The sequence below is a fragment of the Somniosus microcephalus genome, chromosome 18 (genome assembly GCF_052327205.1).
Source record: "Somniosus microcephalus isolate GS21.2 chromosome 18, FLI_Smic_1.0, whole genome shotgun sequence".
NCBI classification, from domain to species: Eukaryota; Metazoa; Chordata; class Chondrichthyes; order Squaliformes; family Somniosidae; genus Somniosus; species Somniosus microcephalus.
Genome location: NC_141004.1, coordinates 25,582,565 through 25,604,282, shown reverse-complemented (window position 1 = coordinate 25,604,282; position 21,718 = coordinate 25,582,565). Strand labels below are relative to the sequence as shown.

Below are 21,718 nucleotides of genomic sequence, written 5' to 3'. Positions count from 1 at the left end.
AGTAAAACTGTGCTTAGTAAATAGTTGATGCATTAAATGGAGTGGCGGTCAGCAGCGAAAAAATAACAAACTCCAGAGCATTTTCAAGTTCTTTTGAATCAGGATTTTTCCTTTTTTTAATTGGGATTACAAAAAGTATGCTTTTTTTGTTCAATTTGTTGCAAGAGTTACCTGGGAAATACTTACACTTCAGTGCAATTTAAAGCAGACTTAAACCCTTGCAGTTTTTTTTTTAAAAGGCTTCTGTAAAAGTGAACAAAACTGGTTTTAGGTGCATTGAATTTTGCTCTATCTGTCCAATGGACTGTTATTTGTGTGTATGAGTTATATTCACAAAAACTGCAGGTAGTCTGTTTAACTGTGTGGACTTGCTGTCAGGATAACCTTGTTAGTACCTGTGTACCAGTAATGATGCTGGAAAGCACTAAAGGCATGCACATTTCTTTAGTATGAGTGTGCTGGTTAGCAATGTTGGCTGTTTTTTATTTGTTGCTTTGCTATGGTAATTATGCATTGGGAGCATTTATCTTTTAACCCCACGTAGCTTCCTATTCAGTAGAAAAAGCCTAGGTTTTGGTTTCTAATTGATACAGAATGTTTAAATAGCTGACCAGCTCTTAAAGCTTGTATTTGTTCAATTAAGCTGGGACCAAAGCATTAACTATTTGTTATTGATATTTGAAATATTTAATTTAAAATGTTCTTGTAAATAATATAGCCTGGCTTCTGTGCTGTGGTCACTGCTTCTAACATGTACAGAAACTGAAGATGCAGTTTTTGGTTTTTAAGCTGCAAGAGGCCTGTTGGAGCTTAAAAGAACAGATGATTTTGGAAAATCATTCAAAACTGTTGGATCAAAAATTTACTCATTTGGACTCGGAGGCCGTTTCCTCTTTGCTTCTGTCATGACTGATAAGGTAAAGACTTAAATTGAAATTTTTAAGAAATGCACATGAGCAATTACTGGCTTGACGGTCACTTTATAAAAATAAATGTTTTCATAGTAATCAGCTGTTGGTGAAGGCATATTCTCATTTTCTCAACTCGCAAGCCATGATGCAACTACGGGAGAGTAATTTGTTCCCAGGTCATTGCAAATGCCACTAGGAAGTGTGAGAGCAGCTAGGTAACAGCTCAACTTTTTGGAAGAACTTCTGTAATATCAAAGTGTAGTCCTTTCTTTCTTCAGCTATTTTTAACCAACCTATTCATTTATTTGTAGAACAAACCCCAAACCATGAGAAATAATTGATTTGATAGGTGCCATTTAATTTTTCGTTGGAGGAAATAGTTGATCTGTGCTGGGTGAGCTAATCTGAGCTGGGGTGGTGGCAGAAGCAGTTTTCCTCAACCGCCTGAGAAAGCAGTTAGGGAGGGAAATTCTGCTAAATCATCTGGTTCTGATTGTTATTTAGCAGCCACTGTTGAAGGTGTGTATATATGGTAATCGGGCGAGACTAGAATCTGACTTCCTTGTTATGCCTAATCCATGTGGTCGATAGGTCTACAGGTGCTCCCTGTCGAGTCTTACATGTGCATGATAATGACTTGCATGTGGTACTAAATGGTGACTGCCACTTGTGGCACTGTGTCCCTGGACAGAGTCACTGCCTGAAGTTCGGGAGGGAAGAGAAGAAAATTGGCGTGCTAACTAGTTGAGCAGATATTGAATGCCACCTCTAGTTTCAATGCTTCAAAAAAGTTTGAGCTCAACCGTGTTGAAACTGCCACTCCAGAACTGTGATACTAATGGCAATCAGTCCAATAGAAAATAAAATAAATAATGCTGAACAGCATAACCAGTGAGTTATGCAAGTACAGGTAGACTATCCTTTATCCGAACTTCCGAAAACCTCTAAACCGAAAGTTTTTTCGTTCAGCGTAAGTCGTGCGCACGACATGACCAGAGTGGCGCACGACTTACGCTGAGCAAGGCAGAGGGTCACAGAGTTCCCTCCTGGGTAGGAGATTGCAGGCCGAGCCGGGCAGTGTGAAGGAGGTACCGGGAGAGTGAACCCAACAATACAGCGGCCCGTCCGATATTCCTTTCTCCTCCTCTCCCCGCCCCCCCCCCCCCCCCAAAACACCCGACCCCCAACCTGATTTGTGCGCCAGCTTAGTAGGAGTCAGCCGATATCCGGCTTTCCAGAGAAGCAGGAAGGGGAATGAGACATGGAACAGTCGCAAGAGGTAGCCTGAACTTTAAAAATTTATATTAAATACAAATTTTCCAGTCTTATAATAATACCTTCTGAAATCCGAAAAATTCCGGAAACCGAAACTCAGCTGGTCCCAAGGCTTTCGGATAAGGGATAGTGTACCTGTAGTATATTTTCTTTAAGCTACTATGCCCTTTATGTATTCTTTTTGCACTACATAATCCTTTTTCAGTTGCAGGAATAAAAGTGTAAATATTTTTTCTGCTGAAAAGATTTGCCCAAGAAAAGTATCTATTTGTGTACAATCTAGTTCATATTTGAGTGCAAATATTTTAAAGCAAACTAGAGATCTACAAAATAATTTTTAATAGACACTCAACTTAATTGAATTTGAAGTACTTTATTTACTTTAGTGGGCTTTGTGGGGGTAATTAATAGGGGAATTAAGTTGCCATAACCATATTCTAATGTGGGTGCCAATTTTTCTATCTGCATATATAAATAACATTTAAAAACAAATTGAAGTTGACCTTTTTAATTTAAGCATATTTACAGAGGGAAAATGCGCCCCAAGATTTTGTATCCTACAATAATGTCTGGGTTATACTGTTCTAAGAGAACTGGCTTGAACATCATTTATGTAGAGTAATGTATACTGTAGTACTAAATAACCCACGCTGGGTGACCCTTGCAAGATAAAGATGCCCTCAAACTGCAAAATTGAACTTGACCTGCTGAACTTCTAATGACCAGGAAGTTACAATGCTTGAAAACTGAATTAGTTACTTGAGTGCTACAAGTGTTTCTTTTGAAAGAATATCTTGTACTTTTCTTATTGAATCAAATTGTGGTGGTGGTGGGGTGTGGGTGGTGTGTTGGGGTGTGTGGTGTTGGTGTGGTTTGTGTTGGGGTGGTGGTGTGTTGTGTGTGGGGTTGGTGTGTTGTGGGTGGTGTGTGGTGTCTTGTGGTGGTGTGTGGGGGGTGTGGTTTGTTTGTGTGTGTGTGTGGTGTCAGTCCCGGGTTTAGGCATGTGAAGCGCATGCATGAACACCCGGAACTTGCGACCTGTCAAGAATTTTCTTGACCGATCATCTGCTTCCCTGGGAAAAGGGCATCTGCGGGCGGAGAGTCCGCCCAGCTAATGCCCGTGAAGTTCTTGCGTCTAGTAAAAGCGTAAGGCCTGCTTTTAACCAGCGTAAGGGTTTTACAAAATATTTAAAAAAATTTTTTAGCAATCATTTATTTATACATATTAATTAAAAAACCTGTACAATAAGGTAAGTTTATTTTAGCCCTGTTAAAACATTTACATTTATTTTTCAAAAGAAGAACTTTGTTAAATATTTAAATGGCATTTTAATTTTTTTTTAAATTTGGTGCATTGTATTTTTTGGTGTATTTCCATTCATGCTTATGGGATTTCTGTACATATGGAATCCTCATAAGCATGAATAGGGATCCCCTGCTCATTCGTTGGGCTGGCCCACGTAATCCCTGGTGTGCTTGTGCCCCTGGGATTACATGGGCCTCTGCCCGCGAGTACCCAGAGAGGCCCAGGACCGCAAATCTCTGTACCTCCCGGACCGCCAGGTACGTGGGCATTTTATTTGCGGATTAGAGACATTTCCCTGCGTGAAGCCTCCGACCGCAAATTCAGGGCCAATATAAAGTTCAATATGCTGAAATAACACTGACCGTTGCAAGCAAAACTCCATATCTGCAGTGGTGCTTTGAATTCAACATTATTTTCAGTTCTCGCCAGAAAAAAAATTCATCAAGTCCCATCAGAATTCCTATCGTAAGTTATGAATAAATCCCCATCCAGGTGCTCAACTGTCTCTCCTGGCATCTTAACTGATCATTAGTGTCTTTAATTTGTTGGTATCTCCTAATATATTTCAGATGTTTTCTAAATTATTAGATGGGGGAAGGGAAATGCTACGTAGCATCATTCATTGGGGCAGACTTTTGCTGTGTTTTTAGAATCCTAAGCAGGAAGTATAGAAAGTGGAATTCCTCCATCTTAAATTTCAACTTGTTCAATAAGGAGAATCTAAATCTGTTTCTAATCAAAAAATGTAGCTGCATGTTCAGCTATTAACTTTCACAATTGCCAAATAAATAATAAATGTTAGTAAATAAAGATCCATGGATAGAAATTTAACCAGGACCGTTCAAGTTGGATATGGGATTAGATGTTCGTTCTTTTAAGAGAATTACTTTTTTTGGGTGAGCAAGGCAAGATAGAGACCAGAATTACAGTTTGCAGTTACAATTCTAAATTATGCATGTCTGATCAGTCAACTGTAAAATAGTAAATCTGAATTTGAAGTAGCAATTTTGTTAGAATATTTACTTGGGACCTTTTTATATGCATGCATTTGTAGAGTGGTATATTACAGCTTTAAACTGTCATTTTTGCAGTTTAGTTAGATCCGTTAAATCCTTGGTAGAATAATGTTTGTAAACAAATATTTTGGATAAGCTATGTAATTTTGTTAAGTACTGTTCTAAAAGATACAACTTGGAGAATTCAGTACATTGGGACTATGCAGGATTATTATTTTTTGGAAAGGTGCAAGCACACCTGGAGAGACAGTGAGGGTTTACCCATCTTAGTTGCGCACTTTTGGGATTGGGATATCAAAAATAGTTTAAAAAAGATGATAGTTATGCACGGTCCCTTAAATTTATGCTGTATAATTCATGCACATTCATTCTCTAATCTTTGATTTTGTTTGTAATCTTTGGGTTTTTCTCACCATTATGGCCATTAGAAATGTTTCATTATTTATATTGTCACTTATAGGCCAGTTTAAGGGCACTCCATGTGTCCTTGGATATGGGAGACACCTGGAATATGGCGCAGTTGCCTCATGCAAGCGCTGAACAGTTCTACTCCATACTGGCTGCAAATGATGACATGGTATTCATGCATGTCGATGACCCTGGTGGTAGGTGTCGAGATCAAATGAATGTTAATTTATAAGTAATCGATATTCCTGTTCTGTAGTTTTTACTTGGAATGGTGGGTGTAGATGACAGCAGATGGGTATTTAAGCAGAGATGTGAGAAAAAAATTAACATACAGCTGATGTTGAAATTTCACTGTCTGAATCTTGTAAGACAATACCCCCTGTGTTGTCTGAAATTATTTGCTATGACCGCATTTTTGGAAGTTGCATCCTAATTCGTTACAAGTTTATTTTAAACTGGGGAGGGGGAGGAGGTGGTCTGACTGGGGTCAAACTCTAAACTACCAAACAACCTCCTTAAAGATAAAGATCATTAAAATCATTTTTGAAATGTTATTACCAGGCTCACCAAATTAAGAGGCTTTGGTGGCAAAGTGCTTTGGAACAGTTGTGCATGTTTCAGAAATGAAGGGGAAAGAAAGCTTAACTGGATTATACTAGTGAACTGCAATCTTCTTTAAAAATGCTGAGAAAAGACAATAGTTAAAAATCTCATTTTTTGCTTCCAGATTACTCCTTTATTGATTTAAAAAAAAATTATAACAAGCTACGTGTGTGTGTGTATATCTGAAAACCATCCTGGATAGCTGTTGAATATTTTAAGAATTCAACCACAATTAGATATTTCAAAACCTACAGTTCTATCATGTGCCTTGGCTCCCTTCTCTTCCTCATTTACCTGATGCTCCTTGGTGACATCGTCTGCAGACATGGGGTCAGCTTCCACATGTATGCTGATAACATCCAGCTGCCATGCTACCACCTCTCAGCCCCTACTCTGTCACTGTGCAGTCAGATTGCTTGTCTGACATTCAGTCTTGAATTAACTGTAGTTTCTTCCAACTAAACATAGGGAAGACTGAAGTTATTGCCCTCAGCCCCTATACCCTACCCACCAATTCAATTCCCCCTCCCCAACCACTGTCTCTGGCTGAACCAGACTATTCGCAACCTTGGCGCCCAATTCAACCCTGGGCTGAGCTTCTGACCCCATAATCTCTCTATTACAAAGACTGCCTATTTCCACTTCTGTAATACCACCTGCATCTGCTCCTGCCTCAGCCCATCTGCTGCTGAAACTTTCCTCCATGTTTTTGTCCCCTCCAGACTTGACTATTCCAATGGTCCCCTGGATGCCCTTCCATTTTCCACCTTCTGTAAACTTCAGTTAATCCAAAACTCTGCCTATATCCTATCCCGCTCATCTGTCACCCAAGTTCTTGCTGACATAGAATGGCTCTCTGTCCCCCAACACCTCCGATTTAAAATTCTCACTTTTTATATCTCTTCCAGGACTGTTGAAGGGGCAAGGCCATGAACGCCCTTCCCCTTTCCAAAGTTCTCCGTTCCTCTGACTCTGGCCTTTTTGTACATCTCTCCCTCCCATCGTCTCACTGTTGGCAGCCGTGCCTTTAGCCATCTAGGCCCACACACTCTCCATAAATCCCTCTGCCTCTCCACTGCCTTTGCTTTTTTTTTTTAAGGTCCTCCTTAAAACCTACCTTTGATCAAACTTTTTGTTTACCGCTCCTAAAATCTGCTTTATCTTGGTGCCCATTTTTGTCTGATTAATTCCGTGAAGTGCCATGGGACCTTTTTTCTGTTAATGGTACTATATCGATGCAAGTTGATTTGACAGCCAAAGCAATGATTTTGAAGAACCGCCAAGTGAAACCTTCATTGACAGTATTTTGAATCACTTAAGTTTGTTTGAATAAGATGGCTTTTATTATGACGGGTGTCATGGCTCCACTTGTAGTCTTGGACTAAAATTTAAATGTCTAAATTATGAAATTTATAAAAACAGTATCAAAAATTGCAGCTTTTAAATTGTAGTAAATTGTTCTGTTTCAAAGTGAAGTATGTCAGTCATAGAAGGAGGCCATTCGGCCGATCGAGTCCGTGCCGGCTCTCTGTAGAGCAATCCAGTCAGTCCCATTCCCCCGCTCTATCCCTGTAGCCCTGCAAGTTTATTCCCTCAAGTGTCTATCCAGTCTCCCCTTGAAAACATGGAGTGTCTCCGCTTCCATCACTTCCGTCAGCAGCGAATTCCAGGCCCTCATCACTCGCTGCATAAAGTTTTTCCTCACATCCCCCCTGTATCTCTTGCCCAAAACCTTAAATCTCTGTCCCCTAGTCCTTGTACCATCAACTAGTGGGAACAGCCTTTCCCTGTCTAGCCTATCCAAACCCGTCATAATAGTGTACACCTCTATCAAATCACCCTCAACCTCCTTTGCTCTAATGAAAACAAATCCAGCTTCTCCAACCTGCCCTTGTAGCTAAGATCCCCCATCCCTGGAACCATTCTGGTAAATCTCCTCTGCACCCTCTCGAGGGCCTTCACATCCTTCCTAAAGTGAGGTGACCAGAACTGGACGCAATACTCCAGTTGTGGCCTAACCAGTGCTTTTATAAAGGTTCAGCATAACTTCTCTACTTTTGTACTCAATACTTCTATTTATGAAACCAAAGATCCCATATGCTTTGCTAACCACTCTCTATCAATAGGGAATAGAAATATGATTGTACTTTTGACACTCATTGTTTGCATCAAACATTCCCGGGTCAGGTACAGCATGAATTTGGTGCAGGTTTAAGTTTCACCGGTTTGTTTTTCCTCCCAAAATTTATAACAACCACAGATGACTGTTTCCAAATGCAATAGACAGTTTGTGTGGATTTTATTTTTTGCTGTGAACTTGAACTGGATTGAGGCTGTTAAAATTGATTTAGGGCCCTTATAGCAATCAAGTTTAATTTTCTCTCGCCAGTCTGTGCTGATTCAAACTCTGATCCCAGGAGCGGAGGAGCTGTATTCAAGCTCAGTACACTGCCCAGACTCAATTTAAATAAAATCTTATAGATGTTATATAGATGATCAAGCACCTTGTAACCTTTTGCATTAAATATTTTTTTTTCTTCCCCTGCCCTCCCCATATAGATACGGGCTTTGGCACAATTTATGTTTCAGATGATCGTGGAATAGTGTATTCTAAATCTCTTGAGAGACATTTGTACACGACGACAGGAGGCGAGACAGATTTCACAAATGTTACTTCATTGCGTGGAGTATATGTTAGTAGTGTACTTGCTGAAGGTAAGTAAAACGTACTTGCATTTCTTAAATCTTGTCCTGATTTAGAAGTATAAACTGCACACCTTTTATTTTTATAATTTGTAAAATTGAAAATATTAAATGCTATTTCTTAAGTCTCAAACTTCATATATTTTTTATGTTCCATTGCTGTGCTAAAACATGCCGCATCTTAAAACGAAGATGAAGTTACAGCCCAAGAAAATCTGTTTGCACTGACTGTAAACAAGCAAAAGGCACTTTAAATAAAAGCAATTCTGTCAGATTTTTTTCTTTTTTATGGGATGTGGGCACCGCTGGTAGGGCCAGCATTTATTGCCCTCGAGAAGGTGGTGAGCCTTTGTGATAGGATTATTTTTTGATCGTGATGCATTGGTTTGGGTTCTCCTAGACAGTGGACTGCTGCTCAGTGAGGCAATTTTATATTTATTAGATGTGTTATGTACTTAATTTGGATGCTTATAGGACATATCATGATTATTTGGGAACCAGTGAGGCCTTCAGTGTGCTTGCTTAATGGGAATTGTTTCACCCTCCCACTGCCCTGCTTCATGAGATGGCCTGAGCTGCTATAGAAACATAGAAGATAGGAACAGGAGTAGGCCATTCGGCCCCTTGAGCCTGCTCCGCCATTCAATGAGATCATGGCTGATCATCCAAACTCAGTACCCTGTCCCTGCCTTCTCCCCATATCCCTTGATCCCTTTAGTCTTAAGAAATATATCTAACTCCTTCTTGAATATATTTAATGAATTGGCCTCAACTGCCTTCTGTGGTAGAGAATTCCACAGGTTCACCACTCTCTGGGCGAAGAAATTCCTTCTCATCTCAGTCCTAAATGGCCTACCCCTTATCCTTAGACTGTGACCCCCGGTTCTGGACTCGCCCGCCATCGGGAACATCCTTCCTGCATCTAGTCTGTCTAGTCCTGTTAGAATTTTATAAGTTTCAATGAGATCCCCTCATATTCTTCTAAACTCCAGTGAGTATAAGCCCAATCGACCCAATCTCTCCTCATACGTCATTCCTGCCATCCCAGGTATCAGTCTGGTGAATCTTCGCTGCACTCCCTCCATGGCAAGAACATCCTTCCTCAGATGAGGTGACCAAAACTGCATCTTTCTGCTCCTTTGTGTTTAGCCAATGAGTCACAACTTGTTACAATAAGCACTTGGGGCTCTGTAGTGATTTGGCAAAGAGCCAGAAAATACCATTGGGAGTTATACAGTAAGTGAGTGTCTCAGTCAAAGGTTGCAACTCAATTTGGAATTCATTGTCACTGCTGGCACTCACCACTAGCCTTATTTAGAAGAAAGTAAGCCTTGCATTTCTATAGCGCCTTTCACGACCACCAGACCTCTCAAAGCGCTTTACAGCCAATGAAGTACTATTTGAAGTGGAGTCACTGTTGTAATGTGGCAGCCAATTTGCGCACAGCAAGCTCCCACAAACAGCAATGTGATAATGACCAGATGGCCTGTTTTTGATATGTTGATTAAGGTATAAATATTAGCCAGGACACCGGGATAACTCCCCTTCTCCTCTTCAAAACAGTGTCATGGGATCTTTTACGTCCACCTGAGAGCAGATGGAGCCTCGGTTTAATGGCACCGCCAACAGTGCAGCACTCCCTCAGTACTGCGCTGGAGTGTCGGCCTCAATTGTTGTGCTCCAGTCTTTGGAGGGGGACTTGAACCCACAATCTTCTGAATCAGCGGCGAGGGTGCTACCCACTGGGCCACTGGCCGACACTTACTTAGTTTTCAGAAAATCCATGGGGAAACGGGTCTTATCTAGACTGTATTAAATAGCATTTTAATTTTATTTTTAGATGGTTCTGTTCAGTCTGTCATTACATTTGACAGAGGAGGAGAGTGGAATCCCTTAAGAAAACCAGAGAATAGTGATTGTGATTTGACTGCCAAAAATAAGGATGAGGTGAGTATGTGCCATAAATATGTGTCGGTACAGCTGAGACCTCCTTGTCTGGATATGTTAAATGTTCTGCTGAAGTCTTCACTATGCAGCATATTAAGTGAGGTTTTTTTTATACAGTTCAAAACTGCCACTTTGAGATGTTTAGAATAGAACATGCTTTCTGACTGGCTTCCAGTGAGTGTGCTTTACAGATAAGAGGGCAAAATGGTTTTAATTGCCATTATACTGCTAATCAGGAATGGTTTGCCAGAACTGAACTTGTTAATATACTAGGAAATGGGGATATGGTTGTAATAATGTAAAGATTCTGTGTTTGCATTCCGTCCTATAGAAGGCTTTTGATATTGTATTAATATAAATTATGGTGTGATGCACAGCTTTTATACCAGAGTTACACTGACTCTAGTGCCATGCTGTATCCTGTACTAACGTATGCAAAACTGGACCTCTGCATGTGTGCAGATCTCCGCTCCCAGGCAGTTGATTTTTTTTTTTTAAATGCCTTGAGAACGTGGGCAAAAGTGGAACTTTTCATCATTTTTCCATCTTTTTAATTTATATAAACTTCTCTAAGTCTAATGGATGCCTGAGTACTTTTAAAATGGAGCTTCATGCCAGGCTGAATTATACTCCACCTGGTGTGCAGTTGTACCTACCTGAGGTAGTCTCAACTCTTGCTTTTACTATTCTGTATTCGGATTGTCAACCCCAACTCCCAATTTATACTTTGCTTCCAATTTCCACCCTTCCCTCACCTTCACATGGTTCATCTTCGACTCTTCCCTTCCCTTCCTCGACTTCCCTGTCTCCACCTCCTGGGGATAGGCTATTGACAAACATTCACAATAAGCTCACTGACTCCCACAGATACCTGGAGTACACTTCCTCCCACCCCGCTTCCTGTAAGGACTCTATTCCATTCTTCCAGTTTCTCTGTCTCCACTGCATCTGCTCTGACGATGCCACCTTCCATACTAGTGCTTCCGATATTTCTTTTTTTTACTCAACTGAGGATTCTCCTGTACCGTGGTTGACACGACCCTTGACTGTGTCCGTTCTATTTCCCGCACTTCTGCTCTCACCCCTTCCCCTCCCTCCCAGAACCACGACAGGATTCCTCTTGTCCTCACCTTTCACCCTACCAGCCTCCACATTGAAAGGATCATCCTCTGCCATTTCCGCCACCTCCAGCGTGCTCCCACCACCAAACACATTTTCCCCTCGCCTCCCTTTTCAGCATTCCGAAGGGACCGCTCCCTCCGCGACACTCTCTGGTCCACTTGTCTATCGCCCCAAACACCCCTTCCCATGGCACCTGCCTGTGCAAGCGCAGGAGATGGCAACACATGTCCTTTTACTTCCTCCCTTCTCACTGTCCAGGGCCCCAAACACTCCTTCCAGGTGAAACAGCAATTTACTTGTACTTGCAATTTAGTATACTGTATTCGCGACTCATGATGCGGCCTCCTCTACATTGGGGGACCAAATGCAGATTGGGTGACCAATTTGCGGAACACCTCCGTTCAGTCCGTAAGGGTGACCCCGAGCTTCCGGTCGTCTGTCACTATAATTCTCCGCTCCACTCCCACTCTAATCTCTCCGTCCTTGGCCTTTTACACTGTTCCAACGAAGCTGAATGTAAGCTTGAGGAACAGCACCACCTCTTTCGATTAGGCACTGTGGTAAACCACTTTTATCGTTCACTATCATTACACTATAGTTATCACTGTTATATCGTTATCACTGTTCACACTGTTGTATCACTATACGAGGTCGCCTCTTGTCATGCTGTTTTCCCTGGGCTGACCACTGCTGACTCCGCCCATGGCTCCACCTACCTGCCCAGGTATAAAGGTGGTCGACTGGCTGGTATTCCTCCTTGTTGGATCCGATCACCCACGAGGGTGGGCTCTGTTATTTAGCCAATAAAAACCTATAGTTACTTTCTTAACTCGTCGCTTTTCATTGGATGAATTGATAGGTATATCAATTTTATTGGCTAAACTTTAAAATGTCGACACTTGAGCAGTCAAACGATCAGCCAAGCGACCAGCCAGACGCCCAGCTACAACAGCCACAGCAGCCTGCCTGGCTGCGAGCCCTCAGACCACCGTACCTGGACCTAAATCCACAGGCAGCAAACTCAGCCCTCGACTTTGAACACTGGCTGAGCTGCTTCGAAACCTACCTGGGAGAATCCGGCGTGCCTCAGAAATCCATGCTAAGAGTTCTGAACGCCCAAGTGAGCCCTAAAGTATTCGCACTCATCCGGGACCTCAAAACATACGAGGACGCCATCAACCGGCTGAAAAGACAGTACCAAACCCCGGTAAATTCCATGTATGCCAGACACCTCCTAAGATCCCGCCCGCAACAGCCAGGAGAGCCCGTGGAGGAATTTTTACGGGTGCTACAAGCACTCGGCAGAGACTAACTTTAAAGCGGTAACGGCGGCAGAAAATATTGAAGACAATGTCCGCGATGCCTTCGTGAAAGGCCTGCGGTCTGACTACTCACGGCAAAGACTACTGGAAGCAAGGGACCTCGACCTGGACAAAGCTGCAGCACTCGCTCTCTCTCTAGAGGTGGCCCATCGGGACCTCGAGGCATACTCAAGGTACTGTAACTCGCGACCTTGGGACCGACCCCGACCGCGATACCCCCCGCAGCACCCCCCCGAGACCTACCTCAGCGTCGGCGTCCCGGACCCGATCGAGACCGCCACCCCCGGTACCGGCTCCGACATCGGAACCCCGCGATCGGGCCGCCGGCGGCGGCTGCTTCTGTGGCCAGGCGAAACACCCGAGGTCGCGCTGCCCAGCCAGGAACTCTACCTGCTCAAACTGTATGAAGAAAGGCCACTTCGCTAAGGCCTGCAGAGGTGGATCATCAGAGGCCAGCAGTGCCTCATGCGAGCTGTGGGGGCGGCCATCTTCCTTCAAGGCAACAGAGGCCAGCATCCCCACATGTGAGTCATGGGGCGGCCATCTTTGATACAGGCAACCGACACCAGCAGTGCCTCATGTGAGTTACGGGGGCAGCCATCTTCTCCGCCATTTTGTCCAACCTCGTGGGAGACGCCATTTTACCCACCACGCTCGACCGCCACCGTGCCTCTAGACCCGACTACCGCCTCACCCGCAGACTACAACGACTCGCTCAGCTATACACTAGCCTCCGTTTCGCTGGACCAAGCCCGCCCGCATCACCTGTCCAAGTCAATGATGGACATCCGAGTAAACGGCCACGCCATGACCTGCCTGTTCGACAGCGGAAGCACGGAGAGTTTCATCCACCCAGACACGGTGAGCCACTACTCCCTCCCTGTCCTGCCAACGCGCAACCGGATCTCGATGGCATTGAGATCCCACGCCACAGACATCAGCGGCTACTGTGTTGTGACCCTATCGGTTAAGGGTACGGAGTATAAAAATTTTAAACTCCTCGTCCTCCCCCAGCTATGCGCCGCCGTCCTACTAGGGCTAGACTTCCAATCCCACCTCCAAAGCATCACGCTAGCATACGGCGGACCCCTCCCCCCACTCACAGTCGACAACCAACAGATTTTAAACCGCCCACCGCGTAACACCTGCGGCCTATCCACCCTCAAGGTCCCGCCACCTTCCCTGTTCGCTAACCTCACCCCCGACTGCAAACCCGTCGCGACCAAGAGCAGGCGGTACAGCGCCGGGGACAGAGCTTTCATTAGCTCTGAGGTGCAGCGTCTCCTGAAGGAGGGCATCATCGAGGGGAGCACCAGCCCCTGGCGTGCCCAGGTCGTGGTCGTTAAGACCGGCAATAAAAACCGCCTGGTCATCGACTACAGCCAGACCATAAACAGGTACACCCAGCTGGACGCATACCCCCTTCCCCGCATATCTGATATGGTCAATCAGATTGCGCAGTACCGGGTATTCTCCACCATCGACCTTAAGTCGGCCTATCACCAACTCCCTATCCGCCCTGAGGACCGCCAGTATACAGCCTTCGAGGCGAACGGCCGCCTCTACCACTTCCTTAGGGTTCCCTTCGGCGTCACCAACGGGGTTTCGGTCTTCCAAAGGGAGATGGACCGGATGGTTGACCAGAACGGGCTGCATGCCACGTTCCCCTACCTAGATAACGTCACCATCTGCGGCCGCGACCGGCAGGACCATGACGTTAATCTGGAGAGATTCCTCCGTACGGCCCAACGGCTGAACCTCACCTACAATAAGGAGAAATGTGTGTTTAACACCTCGCGCCTTGCCATCCTCGGCTGTGTAGTAGAGAACGGAGTCATCGGCCCCGACCCCGAAAGAATGCGTCCCCTCATGGAGCTACCCCTCCCCCACTGTCCAAAGGCTCTGAAGAGAACCCTGGGGCTCTTCGCCTACTATGCCCAATGGGTGCCCAATTATGCAGACAAAGCCAGACCCCTCATGAAGTCCACATCCTTCCCCCTTACGGAGGAAGCGTGCGCAGCCTTCTCCCTCATTAAGGGAGACATCGCCAAGGCCACAATGCACGCAGTGGACGAGTCCATCCCCTTCCAAGTGGAGAGCGATGCATCCGACTTCGCCCTAGCCGCTACCCTTAACCAGGAGGGGAGACCAGTGGCCGCCTTCTCAAGGACCCTACAGGGCCCTGAGATCCGACACTCGTCGGTCGAGAAGGAGGCCCAAGCGATTGTGGAGGCGGTACGACGCTGGAGGCATTACCTGGCAGGCAAACGATTTACCCTCCTCACCGACCAGCGTTCGGTCGCTTTTATGTTTAATAACAAGCTGAGGGGCAAAATCAAGAATGACAAGATATTGAGGTGGAGAATCGAACTATCCACCTATGATTATGATATCTTGTACCGGCCAGGTAAGCTGAACGATCCCCCTGATGCTCTGTCACGAATTACATGCGCCAGCGCGCAGTGATAGACTTCAGACCCTCCACAACGACCTCTGCCACCCTGGGGTCACCAGACTTTACCACTTCATTAAGGCCCGCAACCTGCCATACTCCATCGAGGAGGTCAGGACCATGACCAGGAACTGCCAGACCTGTGCCGAGTGCAAACCGCACTTCTTTAGGCCGGACAGAGCAAGCCTGATCAAGGCCACCCGCCCCTTCGAGCGCCTGAGCATCGACTTTAAGGGGCCCCTCCCGTCCTCTGACCGTAATGTGTATTTCCTCAACATCGTTGATGAGTACTCCCGTTTCCCCTTTGCCTTCCCCTGCCCAGACATGACCAGTACCACGGTCATCAAATGCCTGAACGACCTCTTCGCCTTGTTCGGGTTCCCAAACTATATACATAGTGACCGGGGCTCCTCCTTCATGAGCGAGGAACTCCGTCAGTTCCTACTAGCAAGAGGTATTGCTGCAAGCAGGACCACCAGCTACAACCCCCGAGGGAACGGCCAGGTAGAAAGAGAGAACGCGACGGTATGGAAGGCCGTCCTCTTAGCCTTAAAGTCTAAGGGCCTCCCAACCTCCCGCTGGCAGGAAGTCCTCCCGGCAGCCCTGCACTCCATCCGGTCACTACTTTGCACTGCCATTAACGCCACCCCCCATGAACGAATGTTTGTTTTCCCCAGGAAGTCGACTACGGGAACCACACTACCAACCTGGCTGACCTCCCCGGGGCCCGTCCTGCTGCGAAAGCACGTGAGGACCCATAAAACGGACCCCCTGGTCGAGAAGGTGAACCACCTGCACGCCAACCCCCAGTACGCCTATGTGGCTTACCCGGACGGGCGGGAGGACACCGTCTCCTTGCGAGACCTCGCACCCTCGGGCATTCCGGAGACACCACCTTTTACCCCCACCCCCGCCCCCCCCAATTCCAGCTCAGACGGCATGCCGGAACCCCACGAGCCTTCGCCGACCACGCAGACACCAGCATCAACACCGGAGAATGCAACACCGCCGCTGCGACGATCAGAAAGGCTTACGAGGCCTCCGGACAGACTGACTTACCAGAACTGGTAGTACACTTCACCCCGCCAGACTCAAATCTAAACAAGGGGTGAATGTGGTAAACCACTTTTGTCGTTCACTATCGTTACACTATAGTTATCACTGTTATATCGTTATCACTGTTCACACTGTTGTATCACTATACGAGGTCGCCTCTTGTCACGCTGTTATACCTGGGCTGACCACTGCTGACTCCGCCCATGGCTCCACCTACCTGCCCAGGTATAAAGGTGGTCGACTGGCCGGTATTCCTCCTTGTTGGATCCGATCACCCACGAGGGTGGGCTCTGTTATTTAGCCAATAAAAACCTATAGTTACTTTCTTAACTCGTCGCTTTTCATTGGATGAATTGATAGGTATATCAGGCACTTTACAGTCTTCTGGACTCCACATCGAGTCCAACAATTTCAGACCACAACCTCGGCCCCAATTTTTTTTTCTCTGCTGTTGATTCTACCGTTTCCATTTACACTTCATCTCGAGTCATCGGCATTTGTTTCTTAACTTGTCCCATTACCATCTCCTTTTGCCTTGTACCATCATCCCTTTTGTCTTTTAATCTCTTCTGCCTTCCATCCTATCACAGACCTTCCCTTTTTGTTCTTTCCTCACCACCGCCCCCCCCCCCCCCCCCCGGTTCTCTGCCCTTACACTTGCTTAAAAACCTGTTGCATCTCCAACTTTTTCCAGTTCTGACGAAGGATCATCGACCTGAAACGTTAACTTTCTCGCTCTACAGATGCTGCCCGACCTGCTGAGTATTTCCAGCATTTTCTGTTTTTAGTTCCAATTTATACTGTTGTTGGAGAGGATAGGTGTTCTTATTTATAATGTACTCCTCAAATCAATAGGGTTTTTAAGCTTTGAATATCAGGTATCTCAGATTTATTAAGTATACAGCGCATGTATAACAGTACTTGAATATACACTTATGAGGCAGTACTTCCAAGGAGGATCATATTATGGCAGGGAGTAGGCAGCGAATGGCTGCAGTGCACCTCAGGCCGATAGTATCACGGTGTGGACCGAAGTCTTGGTGCTACCAGTTTGAAAAAAAAATTTGCAAATTAAAAAAAATTACAGGAAACTCTCGATTTACCGGCACCTAAATAACCGGAAATCTCTGTTAACTGACAAAATTCAGGAGTAGGTTCAGGTACGTTTTACTTCATATTAGTGGCCGTTCCTGGATCTGTGGCCGTGTAACTGGGGTTCCTGAACCTGTTGCTAAGCAACAGGGACGCCTGGATCTTGTGGCCAGGGTTCTTGCACCTGTTGCTAAGCAACAGGGACGCCTGGATCTTGTGGCCGGGGTTCCTGCACCTGTTGCTAAGCAACAGGGAAGCCTGGATTTGTTGCTGTGTATGGAGCTCTCATACCTTTTACTATGCCTCTCTGTAATCTGGACTTTTTGATAAACCGGCACCACGCCGGTCCCGTTGGTGCCGGATAAAAAAAGAGTTTCCTGTACTTGGAAGTCACTTTGTGGCTATTAACACTTTAAAAGGATTTTCCAGCAACACTGGGCACCAGCGATGAACCGGAATCTAGCATCGTATGATGTATTTCTATCCTTTTGCAGTGCTTGAATATTTCTGCTCATATTTGGGCACTAACTTTCTACCTCCCCTGTTAATTTTTAATATCTTTACATATTCTTGGACACTTTCATTGCAGTTTCACTGAAGAACATACCCCTCAATTTACTATTTAGAGATAAATACAGAAAATGCTGGAAATACTCAGCAGGTCAGGCAGCATCTGTGGAGAGAGAAACCGTTAACGTTTCAGGTTGATGACCTTTCGGCAGTTCTGATGCTGCCTGACCTGCCGAGTATTTCCAGCATTTTCTGTTTTTTTTCAGATTTCCAGCATCTGCAGTATTTTGCTTTCTTCTCTACTATTTAGAGAACACTTACAGTTCTGGCAGGAAAGTGAAGCAACGCCTGCTGAATTTTCTGCTGCATCCTGCCTAGGTTATGCATCAGATAGGTGCCGGCACACATGCAGTGATGCTTTCTGTTTAACCTGGCTTGCATATTCTTCCTAATAGAACATTGTCTGTTGATCCAAGGAGTCTGTCGTCTCCTGTAGGAGAGAATAAATGATGGCAGTGAAACATAATTAATAGTTTCTGGGGCATTGCATTGGCTCTAAGTGCTGCACTGTAGGCATCGGCGCACATCCATTGTGTAGGTCTCCCACCCTGTTGCACAGTTCAATATCAATAGTGTGTGGTAGGAGTCCCACATTTGATACTTTCTGCTACATTTGCTGTTCGAGAGATAGGAGTGCAGCACTAACAATCAAGTGTAATAGAACGTTGGTTTGGATACATGACCATTCAGCTCATTTGTGCATTTTAACTATGAAGATGGGGCTTTGTATTTTAAAGTAACGCTTTCAACAAATTCTGAGAAAATGACGTGCTGTGCAAATATCTGGGAATCGTGATGTGATCTTTCTAGCAGCATAGAAACTTGCTCACATTGTACAGACTCCCAAGTAGCACACAACTTCTTTCATAGAAGTTTTGACCTTGCCCCCAGATTTGAATATGTTGGAGTAGGAATAAGAACATTTTGTAAAACCCTAAATGTTTTTTAGTTGTATCTCAACAAGGCAAACTTGGGACCAACAAACTGCATCCATATTCACAATCATATTACCTTAATGTAGTTTGAGCTTTTTAAGTTCAAACCCCCCACCCCAATAAGATACTAAAGCTGGTGAATTTAAGTTTTTCTTTAACTGGTTAAGAACCGTTTTGGTTAAGAACTGTATTAAGAGTGCAGAAGGAATTTAGTAATGTTAGTGCAATACCAGGGAGTATCCTAGCTTTGTAATGAGATTCACTGTATATAAACCAATTTAAATATTTCTGTGCGATGTGTTGAATGTTCCAATTTTTAGTGCTAAGTTTGTTTAATAAAATGCTGTCTGAAGTTATCCTGGAGTATTTTTGTTGAACTGATATATTCAGTTTTGCTGTCCCTAAATGTTTTTTTCTTTATAGGTAGCATAAGTCTGACAATGTGATTCATTGTTTAGTTCTAATTTTTGTCTTTGAATCTCCACAGTGTAGTCTGCATATCCATGCATCTTACAGCATTTCCCAGAAGCTGAATGTGCCAATGCCACCGCTGTCTGAGCCAAATGCAGTTGGTCTGATCATAGCACATGGTATTAAGTGATTTTAACGTTTTGCTGTGTCAATTATTTTATAGCTTTACATATTCTTAGATACTTAATGCATTTTTCAGTGAAACGGCAATCTTCGATTTTATTTTGACTGTTTAACGATACAATAACGAAGTGTACTGCTTCGAGCATGCCTATAGTTCATTTGATAAATTGTTTCTTTTTAAAAGTCCTCCCCCCCCCCCCCCCCCCCCCAAAAACCCCTTCCATGGCACGCATCGCTTCCTGGTCAAAAGGGCAGATGAGTTGCTCATGGCCTCTGCCAGTGCTGCTGTATAACTGTGGCAGGATCTGCACCAGAGCAACCAAGGCTACTTTCTGCCTGATATCCTCGTAAAAAGATCAGGAGCCGTTAGTATGCGGTTGTTCATAAATGTTGTTCTGTAATTTTATTTGTAGATGGCACTTTTATAACCGTGCTGTATTTGTACAGTTAAATTTTGTAGTTTACTTTTTGCTGATGCTGGGCACAAAGGATATTAATGGTGTAGATAAATAGAGGACAACTTAACCAAAATGTTACTGCAGGAGGAATGGGCTCATGCTAACATCTATTCATTTTTGGGTCAATTAAGTAGTTTTGCTAAACTGTGACAAGAATGTCAAATAAAAGACTTTTAGACAGTAATGTAACATTAATTGGAGTTTTGATTTTTTTTTAAACTGTCTGTTGGAAATCTGAAATGCTGCTTTATTAGCATCTGAAGAGAAAAAGATAGGCTAACATTTTGAATACAGACTCTCGGAATAATAGCCTAATCCAGTCTTTAACCCTATTGCTGTTACAATTTTAGGAATGTCCCCCATTCTGTAATTGGAATTTGCTTGCTCTTTCTGACATTGCTGAAACGGAAGGGAAGTTGAGGAATAAATGAGAATAAAAATATTCAATATTTAATATTTTACATTAAGTTTCTTAACCTCACTTAGTCTTTACTGTTAATGATCATGTTCAGATTTAGTGTTGCAGCAGAGTGATGGGAGTGCAAAATACTCTGGTATACCAATGAGATTTTGTTTCAGGGAAGCAGCTATTGCTGTTCAGTTTGTAAAGTCACCCCACATTTGTTACTTCTGTTTTTTGTCATTTCTAGGCAGTGTTGGGGATGCAATTTCTGTAATGATACCTGATGTGTATGTGTCTGATGATGGTGGATATTCCTGGTTTAAAGCTTTAAAGGGACCCCATTACTACACTATTCTGGACTCTGGAGGCTTGATAGTTGCAGTGGAGCACAATGAGTATAACAGTGTCAATATGATAAAGTAAGTATTGCTTGGTAACCAACACCTGCACTACTTTGCAGTCACAATTGACCAATCAATAGAATTTCCAACATACAGGAAACTTTTTTTTATCCGGGACCGGCGTGGTGCCGGTTTATCAAAAAGTCCGGATTACAGAGAGGTATAGTAAAAGGTACGAGAGCTCCGTACACAGCAACAAATCCAGGCTTCCCTGTTGCTTAGCAACAGGTGCAGGAACCCCGGCCACAAGATCCAGGTGTCCCTGTTGCTTGGCAACAGGTGCAGGAACCCCGGTTACACAGCCACAGATCCAGGAACGGCCACTAATGAAGTAAAACTTACCTGAACCTACTCCTGAATTTTGCCGGTTGACAGAGATTTCCAGTTATTTAGGTGCCGGTAAATCGAGAGTTTCCTGTAGTTGTGCAACGGTACGTTTAATTGTCAATCCCTTGGAGAGGGGGGTGGCCGTGCCAGAGGCTGTGAAGAAAAAAAGGATTTTTTTATTACAACCCTGTTGTATCTGCGTTTCTATATCTACTGGATCTCCATAGTCACCTGAAGACTTTGGGTAAACATTCACATTTGTTTCATACATTTTAGGCTGGATTTTCTTATTGGTGCAGAGAGACCTGGGGGTGTATGTAGACAAATCTTTGAAGGTGGCGGGACAAGTTGAGAAGGCTGTTAAAGCATATGGGATCCTTGGCTTTATTAATAGAGGCATAAAGTACAAAAGGAAGGAAGTTATGCTAAACCATTATAAAACCTTGGTGTGGCCTCAGCTGGAGTATTGTGCTCAATTCTGGGCACCACACTTTAGGAAGGATGTCAAGGCCTTGGAGAGGGTGTAGAGGAGATTTACCAGAATGGTACCAGGGATGAGGAACTTCAGTTATGTGGAGAAACTGGGGTTGTTCTCCTTGGAGCAGAGAAGGTAAAAAGGAGATTTGATAGATGTGTTCAAAATCATGATGGGTTTTTATAGGAGTAAATACTGAGAAACTGTTTCCAGTGGCAGAAGGTTTGAGGACAGATTTAAGCTAATTGGCAAAAGAATCCGAGGCGACGCGAGGAAACTTTTTTACACAGCAAGTTGTTGTGATCTGGAATGCACTGCCTGGAAGCCGATCCAATAGTAACT

The 21,718-nt window shown here is 44.3% G+C and overlaps 1 protein-coding gene across 1 annotated transcript in view; it reads left to right on the top strand.

Moving 5' to 3' along the window:
* The window catches only part of LOC147105146 (sortilin-like), a 69,616-nt gene that overhangs the window by 30,265 nt on the left and 17,633 nt on the right, over positions 1–21,718 (top strand). Inside the window, exons 8-13 of the mRNA XM_086011239.1 lie at positions 790–917; positions 4,969–5,113; positions 8,079–8,234; positions 10,063–10,169; positions 19,206–19,308; positions 20,421–20,592. Of these exons, the coding sequence (XP_085867365.1) occupies positions 790–917; positions 4,969–5,113; positions 8,079–8,234; positions 10,063–10,169; positions 19,206–19,308; positions 20,421–20,592 (811 nt within the window). The remainder of the gene's footprint in view (positions 1–789; positions 918–4,968; positions 5,114–8,078; positions 8,235–10,062; positions 10,170–19,205; positions 19,309–20,420; positions 20,593–21,718) is intronic.